The sequence below is a fragment of the Acanthaster planci genome, linkage group LG06 (genome assembly GCF_054643075.1).
Source record: "Acanthaster planci isolate LZ-2023a linkage group LG06, COTS_SCS, whole genome shotgun sequence".
Lineage (NCBI taxonomy): Eukaryota > Metazoa > Echinodermata > Asteroidea > Valvatida > Acanthasteridae > Acanthaster > Acanthaster planci.
The window spans coordinates 1,513,886-1,526,937 of record NC_141782.1 but is presented as its reverse complement, the minus strand read 5'-3'; the positions used below and the strand labels follow the sequence as shown (position 1 = coordinate 1,526,937).

Here is a 13,052-nt window from a genome sequence, read left to right as displayed (position 1 = left end):
AACATGTCCAATCCCTATACACATTCCAGACTATTGTTACTGAACACATCCCCCAAGATGTCTGAAAGTGAAAGGAATTCCCCAGATTCCTGCGAGACAATGACCAACACAAAGCAGGGGGAGGGGTTCTCTCCGTCTCGTACCTTGCTGCATATGTACTTTCTGAAAGACTGAACTCGCTGAGTGGATGGGGACGCGGTGGCGACCACATTCTTCATAAGGAGCAATTAACGGAAATTGTTCGGACATCCTAAAAAAGTCTGACCCCTTTCTGTGTAGGGAGGTCCCCTGGCTTAGTGCCAAGTGTTGAAGTAATTGGATATTTTTAAACTCAGGCCATTGTCTTGGTCAGAAAACTGAAGCGAGCACGTGTGCGTGCACGCGCACTGTACTTGCCAGGAAGGTTGACTGATCTCATTCCTTCACCAAACTTTGTCGGGGGGGGGGTCACAGCTAGGAAGTTTTTGTCAGCAGGGAAATGGGAAAAAAAATGTGTGAAAGCAACGAGATAATAGCATCTTGTCACTGAATTCCAATTTGTGACCTGCTGAGACAACGTCAGTATTTAATTACATATCTTTCACTTCGGGAGCTGACAACTTGTTATTAACTTTTCAGAGACATTACTCATTTTGCCTCAGCGGGTCACATTTTCTTTTGAGTGCTTCCCTCTCAATGATGCGAACGCGATGTCTAGAGGCCGCTTGCGTGGTGGCCTTCTTGCAGAGCAGTTGGGAAAACCTCCTTCGTGCATACCCTGTGGAACAAAAGTTTTGGCCATCAAGATGGCGGCCATTGCAAACCCACTCAAAGAGGCTCCTACATTAAACAATCAAAGGGTGAATCGTTTAACGAAGTTTGAGAATCTTTACGGCATATTTTGCCATTTCGTTTCTAAAATACATTATGCTAGGCTAATGTGCCGTTCCAATTCGAAACATAGTCTTGAGAATTTGTACACTGTGCACCATTATAACAATTTAATTGGTTGCCTTGAGAATAAAGTAGGTCATAAACAAGGTAGAGTCAATAAAAATACATGTACATTTTTTCCCAGTTTGCGATAAGCAATTTAAGGGCGTCACAAAAGGCGCCACCAAGTGGCATCGTTACCCCATCATACCCGTGCACGCGCTCTGGCTGCCAATGTCACAGTTTTATATGGCTGCGGCTAGAAATTATCACCGGTGCCCATGAAAGTCGCATAGCTAGCGGCTGAACGCACTTCCCATAAAAACGCATGCACTCCTTGCCGTAGCCGGACGGATCACCGCGGGTCGCCCATAAACGACAAACCACGCTCCAAACTATACGGGAAGGATGCGTAGTGTGTTATCCCATTACGTGTAAATTTGTACATACAACTATTTGAGTTGCATTTGCGTAGCCTAGGTGTCAATGTGTTTTCTGGCCTTGTCACGGTGTGTTTAATGGTAGCCCCTACCCCCTCCAAAAGGCCCCCGTCAACGCAAGATGGATGACACAGTGAGTGGTGAACAAAAGCTACGAAATTACATTCAACCTGTGTGGCAAGTTGCTTTGTCGGAAAGTACTTACTTTCATAACGCTTGCCTAGCCAGACGCAAATCCTTTTCTCCTTGCCGTATAAACAATGAGCTATTGGTGCCGCAGATCCCCTCTTCCTCAAGGTCATTTCTTATCTCGCATTCAGCAATATGACATCCGATTGTACGCACTGTTCGACACTTGAAACCTTTTCCCTCTTGATGCAGCGATTATCACCGTAACCCTCAACTTTGACTGGGAAAAATTCATCTTTAGTGCTACAGTTATTCACTGACTTAATTGAACATGTTAGGGAAGGGCTGTGAGTACCTGTGCGTTCCAGGGGCAAGGGTGCCCCGCCCCCGGGGAATTGGAAACGAAAAGTAACAACCCCCTCCCATGAAAGGGGACGAAAAGAACAATTTGCTTGAAAAACTTCAAAATTGAACCCTACCTCCAGTAGTCATCTTTTAATCATTTTTTTTTAACTGATGAGAGTGCTTTGTCCGCCCCCCTCCGGACCCCTCCCCGAAAAAGTAGTTTGCCTTTCCCCTTGTAAAATGTTGGCGACGCCCCCGTGTTCATTTGAATGTAGCATATTTCTCTTTAAAAACTAATTGCAGTGCACGAGAATAATGTCGGTAGCCCAGAGTTGAAAATCGGTGACAATTTGCCCTTTTTTTGAGATTATGCGAAGAAGTTCCCGAGGAACTTTATAGTACATCGTACCCAGCTGCGCGTTCTGACAAGGCCGCGTATGTAACTCCAACTTGAATAGTTCTCGGGCAAAATTCCAAAAGGGTCTAATGGCATCCTCTCCATCTGCTGTGTTTGAACTGTCCCTTAATCTCTTCAAAACTCAGCTTTAAAGAAAATAACAAGACACCGGATCAAAGCAGAAATTTACTTGCCCCCCCCCCATATCCTTAGTCGATTCAGATTATTGCCTCAGCAATACCGTACGGAGGACATCAGTGGATACTTCATGCACGGCTGCCTTCATCGCAGGAAGTCGTCTTTACGTACAAATGTTCACTTGTCTCTGCAATCTTATAAAGGAGAGAAGTGACTGTCCTATCACCACTCCCCGTTTCCGTGCAGAGAAGATGCTTTTTGAAAATGCTGATGCTTGGCCTCATTTTGTTTTGTGATCATTGATTTTCCATAAAAAAATAAATAAAAAATTAACTTTAATTTTCCAGTTGTTATGTCATATAATAATGTCATAATGTTATATAATTATTACACTTCTTATATCGTATTGAATAACAAGGACTGACCCAGTGTCAGCCTCGGGCGTTGTTGTACAAGTGACAAGAGAAAGTTTCTCATCCGGAAAATTTATTTCAACTGCCAAGGTTGTCGAAAAAGCCTGTCTGGGTCTTTTATAGCAGGTCATACGGTCGGCATATCAAAAGAAAACAGTTACGCCATCGTCAGGGGACTCATACTTCAGCCCTACAAATAGTACTTGAAAAGAAGTCACGGAATAATGGCAGTTGGTCACAAAACACAACTAGAATAGCGACGAAGATGGGACGCCACTGTTACATAACTTGGCAGAATTTGCGCATTGTTCGACAAAAATAACCTTAGGTGGAAAGGCTTACGGTAGCACCATGCTGAGGAATATATCCCTCACGAGTATGTGTGGTTCTGAAAAGAACTGGGAGTATACTCAATGTTTCGGACTGCGTGCTCAGTCCGTCGTCCTGTCCTTTCCACCTATTGCTGTCTTTCACCAAATAACCAAGGCCCCCCAAAGGACCGTCAAACTACTGACGGACGATAAGATGGACGATGACAATAGACTCTTGTCGGTGCGATGTTGGACAAAAAGCCATCATGTAAAAGAGGGAACCTTTCAGGGCAACATTTGTCACGCATTCACGTGGGTACTTCACGTTTGTTGCCCTTTCGTCTATTCAAACTTAACATCAGGTACTAAATCTCTTGCAGACGATCCCTGCAGGACACTGGCGTAACTCAGGAGGGCATGAAGGACGGGGTATAGCCCCTCGAGCTCGAGGCCTGTGCGCCCCCCTCACTAATTAGAGAAGGAAACAATCTGTTCTCCACCTTGGTCATTGTTTTCCCGTGACCGAACCCATTGAGTGCACCTTCCAGAAAATGAGGACCCGAAGTCCCCCCCCCCAATGGAAAATATAGTCAGGTGCGCCACTGCTGAAGAGTAACGCGAACGGTAGGGTCATTGAGCCGATAGGCCATCCGAAAACCACACTTTCGAGAAAGATTGAACGCTGCGATCATTTTAGCAGACTAGAGTAAGTCTTAAGTGTTCTGTTCCACGGTTTGAAGGTCTACCGAAAGCGAAAAGAAACCCAAGGCCGTCGCCTGTCGGTTTAAATTCAGTTTCTTTCTGAAAAACAAAGATATAATATACTACTCGCTCTGATATAGCCATAAATCCCTGTTCCTCGAGTATCATCAGCTATCTTGCGAGTAAAGTTCGGCCACGAGTCCCCCCACAACAAATCCAGTTTATTAAATCAGCTTTTCAAATGTCATTCAAAAACTGATCGCAGTGACTATAAGCTTTCTTGAAGTGCCGTCCTCGACATTAAACGGTGGTCTAGGATGTTTGACTTGTGCCTACCAGCGAAACTGGAGATGAACCACCTCAGGCCTCAGGACGCGTTGTGCCTCTCTCGATGATATTTCGTGACGAGGCATCGTTTTCATCATTTCAATCACGAACTAGACGTTTGCAATTTTACCTTCTCTCGGACAAGCAATGTTAAGTGAGTGTGTAAACAGGAAGGATTATAGAGGACGCAGTGGTTTTACTTCGCGAGTAATTGACACTCAGTTGAACACTCGAATCGTAAACGAAACCCAATTGGCGAGTAAACGAAATACTGCACGGAACCCAAAGCATTGATTTAATACCTACACACCTGCACGAGTCCATAAACACTTATTTTGTTTGAAAATTGTTCACTGGAAGGCGTACTAGTAGTATCTAATTTGATAACGCGACAAATTCTTGTAATAGTAAAGGTTGACAGCTGGTGGGGACGATCTACATGAATATGCATGCTATAAAGGGGCGGGTCAGTACATTTTGTGTTTGTATGTGAAAAATGCAGAAGAATGTTTCCTATCACCAAGCACCTCCTTGTACTTGCTAAAGGCCGATATTTTAGGTGTTGTATTCTCGGCCATTTTTGTTTGGTTTTCAACGAAGAGCTTGAGGTAGTGCCCGGAGCCAGTCTACACAGACCCAATGCAAATTGTATCTTTACCCGATTTTCCCGTTTTTCTTTCGAAATAAATTAAATCTGTTAAAATGCTGTCAAAAATAAGAAAATAATCTTACAAACTTGTAGATAGGTACCGGTATGTAAGTGAAAGTAAAAAAGGTTTATCAGAATTCATAAACTTTAAAGAAATTGTTATATGTTCGTGTGGGATTTTCTGAGATTGGTTCAAGCGCGCCACATCAGGGAAAAGTCTACTGAATTTGTACCCTGTTTCCGGACGCCACCGTTTTGGAATTTCTGACAAAATTTCTCGACACTAAAGTAATTTACACAGTTTCGAGTCATCAATATTTGAACGCAATACGGTGAATAAAAACAACAGAGAAAGTCACTCTTATGGCATCTTAAAAATTAAAAATTGGGTTTCTATTGTGGTTACTAACCTTGGATGGTGACACACGATACATTTATACGATCATCATAAACCGGCACTCTAAGTCTTTGCTAATGTCTTCTCCAAACTTTAACTTGGATCGTGCCGTGTCTCGAGTCAAGTCGAGTCAGTTTCTCGCAGTGACTCGAGTCGTATCATTTACCTATCGGAACGCGAGTCGAGTCAATTTCACGGTCGCCAAAATTGTGACTCTAGTCGGACTCGACTCCAGTCATTGACTCGAATCAATCATTACACCTCTGCCGTAGGACGGGCTTTTAATCCTCAGATGGTATGGTGCTCTCTGTATGCAACTGCTTTGATTTTAGTTGTGCCTGGAAATCGACCAGATAAGTAACTGGTTACAAAATGTCTATAATCATTACGTATGCGCACCTTCATTTCACTACACATGCGGCATACAGTTCTGCTTTGAAGATAATTCTCTTGGAATTTCAATCAACCCGACACAACATTTCACCGGAGTGCGTATAGTGTGTGTAATGCCCCTGGGTGGAAAATTTACCCGGGGTTTTAGGGGGGGGGGCAAATTGTTGTTTGGCAAAAGGGGTACTTTGGGTCGAATGCTTCCTTTAAAATTGGGGGAGGGATTATCAGGGCGGCTTTGGGTACAAGAACAATTCAACAAAGCACCACTCTTGCCATTTGGGGATCTCGGAAGGTGGGGGAGACTTAGCATAAACCCCTTCCCCGAGAAGGGAGGGGAATATGTTACAGTATACATGTATAGAGACCATGTTTTGTTTGGGTAAGATTTCCTTTCCCTTTCTTCCTGGCGCGTGTCACAGCCCCATAGCTCTCAGAAAGGCAATATGCATTTATAAGGGCAACACTAAGAAAATCCCATGTTTTGCCCTCCCTTCAAACAGTTTGACCCTCTCTCGAGAACGAGGTTCGGGAACAGACCACAAATTGGGTCTGAAAGTTAGAAGATTTTCAAACTATAAGAAGCTGATTTGATCCTGGCTTATTGACAGTGATGTAGCCAGCGGGCGAGGGCATGTGACCCCCAGGTGATATAAGTGTTCTGTGAAATCTTTGAGTGAGCAAGACTCGGTGCCCCCTCCCCACACGCACACGTTCAGTGCCCCTTCAAAAAGAATTGTGCCCCAAGAAGTTTCGCCCCAGTTACCAAGCCCACCCCATTCCAGTGCCCCCATTGTGTCCTCCTTGTCGGAGAGCCAGGAAAGTGTATAGCAGCTACACAATAACCTCCTTTCATCCGTTTTGTCCATCGATTCCACGCTGTGGTCAAGTATGGCCGGGTATACAAGGAGAAAGACCTAACTGGCTTCTGTACCACGGTTCCACAACATGTACAATTATCCCCCTTTTGATACAACGGCGGAATTTGGGTATGGTTATACCCAGCAAGAAATGAGATCGAGGGGTACGCCCCCAACATGTCCAATCCCTATACACATTTCAGACTATTTTTACTTAACACATCCCCCAAGATGTCTGAAAAGAATTCCCCAGATTCCTGCGAGACAATGACCAACACAAAGCAGGGGGGGGGGGGTTCTCTCCGTCTCATACCTTGTCGCATATGGGTGTGGTTATCCAGTCACTTCGGGGGGGGGTACAATCGTACGAGGAAAAACTTCTGACTTCCAGACTTGTTATTATTTCCATCCATTCCGATTAAGGCATAGACATGAACAGGCACTGCACGGGATGAGTGGTGGTAGCTGAAAGAAAACCATGGCTATGGTACTTGGGAAAAAAAGCATAAAGTACCCATTAGACGAGGGATAAGTTATTCAACACAAGGAAAGCAGGTGAAACCAAGCTAGCCAGCGTCTATAATCGTCTTCAAAATTGGACTCAGACGAATGAACATTGGATTACTGGAAACGTCCTCAATTTCAATTCCTCTCAACGCTTTGATCTGGTGCATCATGCTTTATCGTCATAAATCGGAACAAATAATTAAAACTAAAAACTCTAAGCAGAGTGTTTAAATGAGGTGATCTGATTCCTCCTCATAAAGAACAGCCCAAATTCTTCAGATTGGATGGAAAGAAACACCTTTTCTTATGTAAAACCAAATCGCCTCAGACACATTAGGCTATACAGTATGCAACGTTTTAAAGCCCAGTCTGAAAGCTGGGACATTCCTTGCTTTTGTGCGCAGTTATGTCATCCCTAGGGCGCTCTCGCGCCTGGATAATGTGAATGAAAATATCGATTCGACTCTGACTGCATCTGGACAAATGTAATTTGCATAGGGCGTTCGCACCACTGCACCACAGCCGAATCAGGGCGGTGTTGAGAAAGGGTTTCTGCGCGGACATCGCGCTAGAAGCAAAGTTTGGGAGACTCGGGATTGGCTCGCTTGCGTCGCGTTATGTGCGCGCATGTTCCCAAAATCTATCCATGTTCTCCTAGATCGACACTCGCGCACAGTAAGAAGACGCCGCAAGTAACAGGGCGGCGGCTTGTCTTGGCCAATAGCGTCGCGAGAGAACACAAAAGATACTGGGGTTCCTTTAATTCGGGGCAGGGCGTGAGCTGCGTGCAGGAAAAGACCGGCACAGTCCTTGAGGAGCGTCTTCGAGGAGCCGACGACAGTTCATCTCCGATTGGACTTGGCTGGAAGCATCCCAGCGAATTTCTCCCCGAGAAAAGCTTCCTCGCCCTGCATCGACTCCGGCGGGAAAGCGTGTCAGCATCATGGGTCCTCTACTTTTGATGGCTGTGCTTGCGCTCTTTACAGACCAAACTCTGTCGCAAGGTATGATTTTTTAACAAAACAAACCCCACAAGTACACCTTTATTCATCATGCTAATGAATGATAAGTGCTTACTTTGTTAGCATGTTCAATAATATACATGTATTAATTTTGGCTACCATTCTTCTACAAGGAGCATCAAGTGCATTACGTTCAATACAATTACAAATTCCCTATGCGATATCCTGAAAGTTAATTCACCGATCAATCCACGCTCAGCGGTACCACTAGCGGATCCAGTTCCCTGAAGAATGCTCGTCTAATTTTTGAGATAGGACGATTTTAGAGGTGAATTTTTCATTTTCACCCTTCCTCACGTAGCGCGAAAAAGCTCGAAATTCAACTTCCTCCTTGGCTAGGCCTTACAAGGTCAAATAAGGATTTTTCCAAAATGAACCCCATGGAATTTGGTTCTAGACCCGCCCTTGCTCAGCATATAGTTTTCCTGTTGGCCGAAATAGTCTCTCTTAATTTGATTGCGAATGCTATTGTGAATTTTGCCGAGAGATTAAATCGGGACCCCTTCAAGTTTGTTTTTCTGATTATGCTGTCGGTTGCTCTAAAATGATATTGACTGGGTGGAATGAGCTGTTGCGGAATGCGAAGTTATGAGGGAGCTTTCCATTGTCTCATGTGGTTCGAGACCGAGAGGAAGTGCATTTTCGTATAGCTTACGGAAACAGTTCCGTATCCTTGGCCTTACATTCAACTTGGGAAAACGAAGTTTGTGTAAACTGTTTAAATAAAAGAGAAAACAAGACAACCATAGTGGCAAGATTTTGATTTCTTCACTTTGGCAGTGAAGCATTCTCGACAAAGACTAATCGAGGGTGTAGCGCGTTAAAGGGAACCTGGTTATGACGCGGGGCAGCTTCAAGAATGTTCAAAACTGGGTTGGGAGAGGAGACAGTGGCCTCTTTGTAAGTGCCCCGAAAGACTGCTCAATGTGAAAGCGCCAGAAAGAGGCTCAATCGATGATTCATCACTAGGGTTGTGGGACCGCCATTCATCAGGTTCATTGAAAATCATGATAGCCACGCGGTAATAAAGCCCACTAATGTCCTTGGCCAGTGGTGTCTTTCTATGCGCTGGTCTTCTTAGACGCTGCACTTCCATAAGCCAACACAGCGCGCATCTTCTGTTATGCAAATTGTTTTCCACTGGCTGCTATATCTTGGAAATTGGCGTCCCGTCCAAGCATTGTTGTCAAAATGCTTTAAAAGGGGAAAATTCGCCTCCGTTGATGTTGGTGTCGACGGCGGCAATCTTTACAGGAACGAATATTGAATCCTGACTCCACTTCAGCGGTTGTTTACGAAATCTAGTATGATATGTGGGGAGTCGAGCCAACTTAGTCCTAATAATAACAACGATAGAAATACTTCTCAGTCCTAGCTTAGTCCCAGATTCATGTCTTTAAAGTTTTTCTGCAATGAGTGACCTTTGCCGAGAAGGTTTAAGAAGAAAGTGGAGGCAAGATGCAACATTCTTGAACGGACAGGTGGATTTGTAGTGAGGGCGCTTGTGGATTGCTTCCTTTTTAATGAGGGTTCATTCATGGTCTCGCAATTTGAAGAAAAATAAAATATTGCTTTTAATTTCTGTGGTTTTGCGCTATGAAATTAATGTCCGCAAGTCGCAGAGGACTGAAATCGAGTCTAACTTATTGTCAATTGGGTCAATTCTTTTCCGGGTATCGCTGCTTTTCAATACATTGCAACCTCGTTTTCAAAGCGTCGTGGACGCTACGAACATCAGATTTGCCATGAACAATAACCTGAGACGAAGCAGGATAAAGTTTCATTTCGATTTTGGACATGCATGGTGTCGTCTGCTTGCGAATTTACCGTCGATTGCACAAATTGCACTTGACAGTAACTTTACACTTACAGATTAGGCCTAAGTTTCATATGTGATATGTGATAAATTGTTCAACTGAAGAACAATATGGTGTATATAAAACTTGATACACGTGGTTCTTTTGAAGTACAGGGGAAAATTTCAGCTGAATGTTCTCTAACGTGTCGTAAGTCTTAATGTAACACTTATCATATCTCGAAAATCTTACGCTAATAAATTCTGTAAAATTTCTTCCACTCATATCTGTAAGTCTGTAAAATTATTTTCTTGTTTTTGGGGCACATTTTAGAGTTTGGTTACTTTTCAAAAAACAATTGGAAGTCAGGCAAAATAGAATTTCATTAGAACCTATGTAGGCCTAGGCCTAATTAGTTCTAGCTGACTCAAGACTTGAATGCAGAATGGGAATGTGGAGAGCGTAAAGAAATTTGACTCTTGTGAAACTTCAGTAAAAACAGTCATTACTGCAAGGCACAAGGTGTTTTGATGTTAGGGAACGTAACACATCAATATTAAACTAGACGTGGTCTTTATTGACCACGCTCAACACACATTTCCAAACTGCGCACTTGGATTGGATCTGTGAAACAATTAAATGCTAATCAATTTTTTTCGTTCAATACAGAAATGTGTGTCACAAATCAGTGCCAAAATGGGGAGAATTGCTACAACCGACCAGTTGATGCCATCAGCCCCGAGGGGTACATCTGTGAGTGTAACCTGCCCTTCAGAGACGGCTACAACTGTGCCATCGGCCCTGGTACGTACATTCCTACTCTAGCCGGAAGAAGATAAGTCGTCCCTCACACTGGAGCCGGAAAACACTATTTTGTTTAGAACAACCTCCAAGGACAAGCGAATTTAAATGTTCAGGTTTCCAGATCCTGCATTAGAATGCGATCGCAAACCAGCTCACAGATTTCGCGTTCACAAGTTTCCGAATGGAACTGTCATTCTGGAACTTGGGCATTTCAAAATTTATATTCAAGGGTCATAAAATGAAAGATGTAATGGATTGTGTGGAAAGTTTTTATCTTGTGTTTGAACATGAATAAAAACTTATAAACTTAAAACAATTTATGATTATATTAAGGTTTGGAACACTGTTTATCATTTCTATATTAATGCCAAGAGCTTTTTTGTAGCTCTAGAAGTTCCATTTGTTACTTTGTTCAGTCTCGTTACAACATGGCTCCAGTTACAACTGATCTGTAACCCCCTTTAATTTGTGTGACGTTGACGGCTTTCGTTCTTCTCTCTGTTCAGACAACCAAGAGGTCTACACTTGTTTTGGCAGCTCCTGCTTGACGGGGACATTCACGAGCAAGGACTGGCCCAACGAGTACCCCAGCCGATACCGCGCCCTCTACCTCCTGTACATACCTGGTGCCAGCGGCATCAAGTTCACCTTCAATGCGCCCTTCTCGATCGAGATGGATAAGGACGAGCTGTACATCGGGAAAGGCCTGACGGTCGACTTTAACCAGCTCCTTGGGACGGACACGGTTGGGCCCGATGTGCTGTTCTTTGAGGGTGACCAGCTGCCCGGAGAGGCGGTCCTCGATAACACCGACGTGGCCTACCTCTATTTCATCACGGATAAAAACATTCAGTTTGCTGGCTTTTCCGTGTCCTTTCAGATGGGTGAGTGGCAATACTTGATACATTTTGGTAATGACACAAATTGATCACACAAGTCTCATGCTTCCTAAATATAAAATTTTAGACATAAATTAGAAGCTTTTTTTGTCATGGATTGTGTGTTTATCCATGTTTCAAGAAGTGTGGTAACCTCAAATGGACGAAATCTACCAGTGCAATCCGTGGTTGATCTAATGAAGTATAATTCATACCTACCGGAATTTGGATGAGCGCCGGTTCTAAGTTTAATTTAAATGTTGCTATATACTCTCTCAACAGTGGACATTGATCCTCCGGCTATCATCAACTGTCCGTCCGACATCTCACTGACGACAGAGGTCCCTGAGGGCACGCAGGCCGTTTGGACAGCACCTACGGCCACAGACGCGAGCGCCTTCACCACCACGTCAACCCACGTCCCCGGCCAGCTCTTCCCCCAGGGCCCCACCACAGTGACCTACGTCTTCCGAGACGCATTGGGAAATGAGGCCACTTGTTCCTTCACGGTGACGGTCACATTGAGTAAGTGTTTTGCGGTATGATTATAAAGCGAGGCTGTGGTTGTGGTCTTGCGAGGATTCTGTTCAAATCTAAAATCCGATTATGCATAAAGCAATGGCAAACCATATGGATAAAACATGTAGTGACTAGCTTGTGGGAGTTCTAAGATGTCGAAGTGCTTTCCATACCAAGTTGGCACTCTTTGTATTGAGGACTTCAAGTGAACCTCATAGCCTGAAAAAAAGGTAAAGATTTCTTTAAAAATGAGATTTGAATAGTTCGGTTGATAGCAGATCCTGCAGCATCTGGAAACTTTGGACTCTGAGGGTTTTGGGCACTTGGGAAGTTGATCTCCAATGTTAGTCTTACACTGGCAACAATATTGCATGTCTGATAGGCTTCTAAGCCAAGTACACTTAGCATTGTTGCTAAAGACTTGGCAAACTTCCTTTAAATAATGGCAATATATTTTGTCATCACAACCAAATATGAATCCTAGCATTTTTGTTCACACCTCCCACAGTTGATGAGCAACCCCCCCAGATCCAGACCACTACGGATGACATCACCGTGACCGTCCCCTTTGGCACAACCGGGACCTCGGTCAACTGGAATGAGCCGACGGCAACAGACAACCTGGGAACCGTGTTCACCAGCAGAAGCAACGATCCTGGAAGCTTCTTTCTCACCGGAACGTCTACCCTGGTCACTTACACCTTTGCCGATACGTTCGGTAATACTGTAAGCACGTCGTTCACTGTCCAAGTCGTTGAAGAAGGTAGGAACTGTCTCTTGAGTGCAGTCTTTCGTCTGCACTTGTGATATTTCTTTATGGGCTGTGGGCCTCGAGTTGGACCAAGACAGGATGCTAAGCTTTCTCACCAACTGAGGCTTCTTTGGTCAAAACTGATATTCGCTGGTTCACGAACAACTAGGTAATGCATGCATTACGGTCAATCGCCACCAACAAATTGAACACTCCTACCAATGCGATTCTTTTGAACCAATGGGGTGGGTGCTTCTGCTTGAGGAGGAATCATTATGTAGAGGTCATGGAAATTGCCCCTCCCTTTTTTTTAATTGTTGGTTAACTTTTTCCCCCTTCATATAATGCATCGACCCAGAATTGTT

General features: G+C 44.0%; 1 protein-coding gene across 3 annotated transcripts in view; it reads left to right on the top strand.

Moving 5' to 3' along the window:
- The first annotated feature begins 7,529 nt into the window (after nt 1-7,529).
- The window catches only part of LOC110974758 (uncharacterized), a 40,589-nt gene continuing 35,066 nt past the window's right edge, over nt 7,530-13,052 (top strand). The window contains exons 1-5 of one of the 3 annotated variants that reach the window (XM_022226609.2): nt 7,530-7,921; nt 10,405-10,539; nt 11,046-11,423; nt 11,700-11,942; nt 12,445-12,699. In XM_022226609.2, the coding sequence (XP_022082301.2) occupies nt 7,861-7,921; nt 10,405-10,539; nt 11,046-11,423; nt 11,700-11,942; nt 12,445-12,699 (1,072 nt within the window). In that variant the 5' untranslated portion in view covers nt 7,530-7,860. Of the gene's footprint in view, nt 7,922-9,751; nt 9,946-10,404; nt 10,540-11,045; nt 11,424-11,699; nt 11,943-12,444; nt 12,700-13,052 lie in introns of those variants that run through there. The other 2 variants (XM_087137548.1, XM_087137547.1) reach the window with 2 other exon arrangements.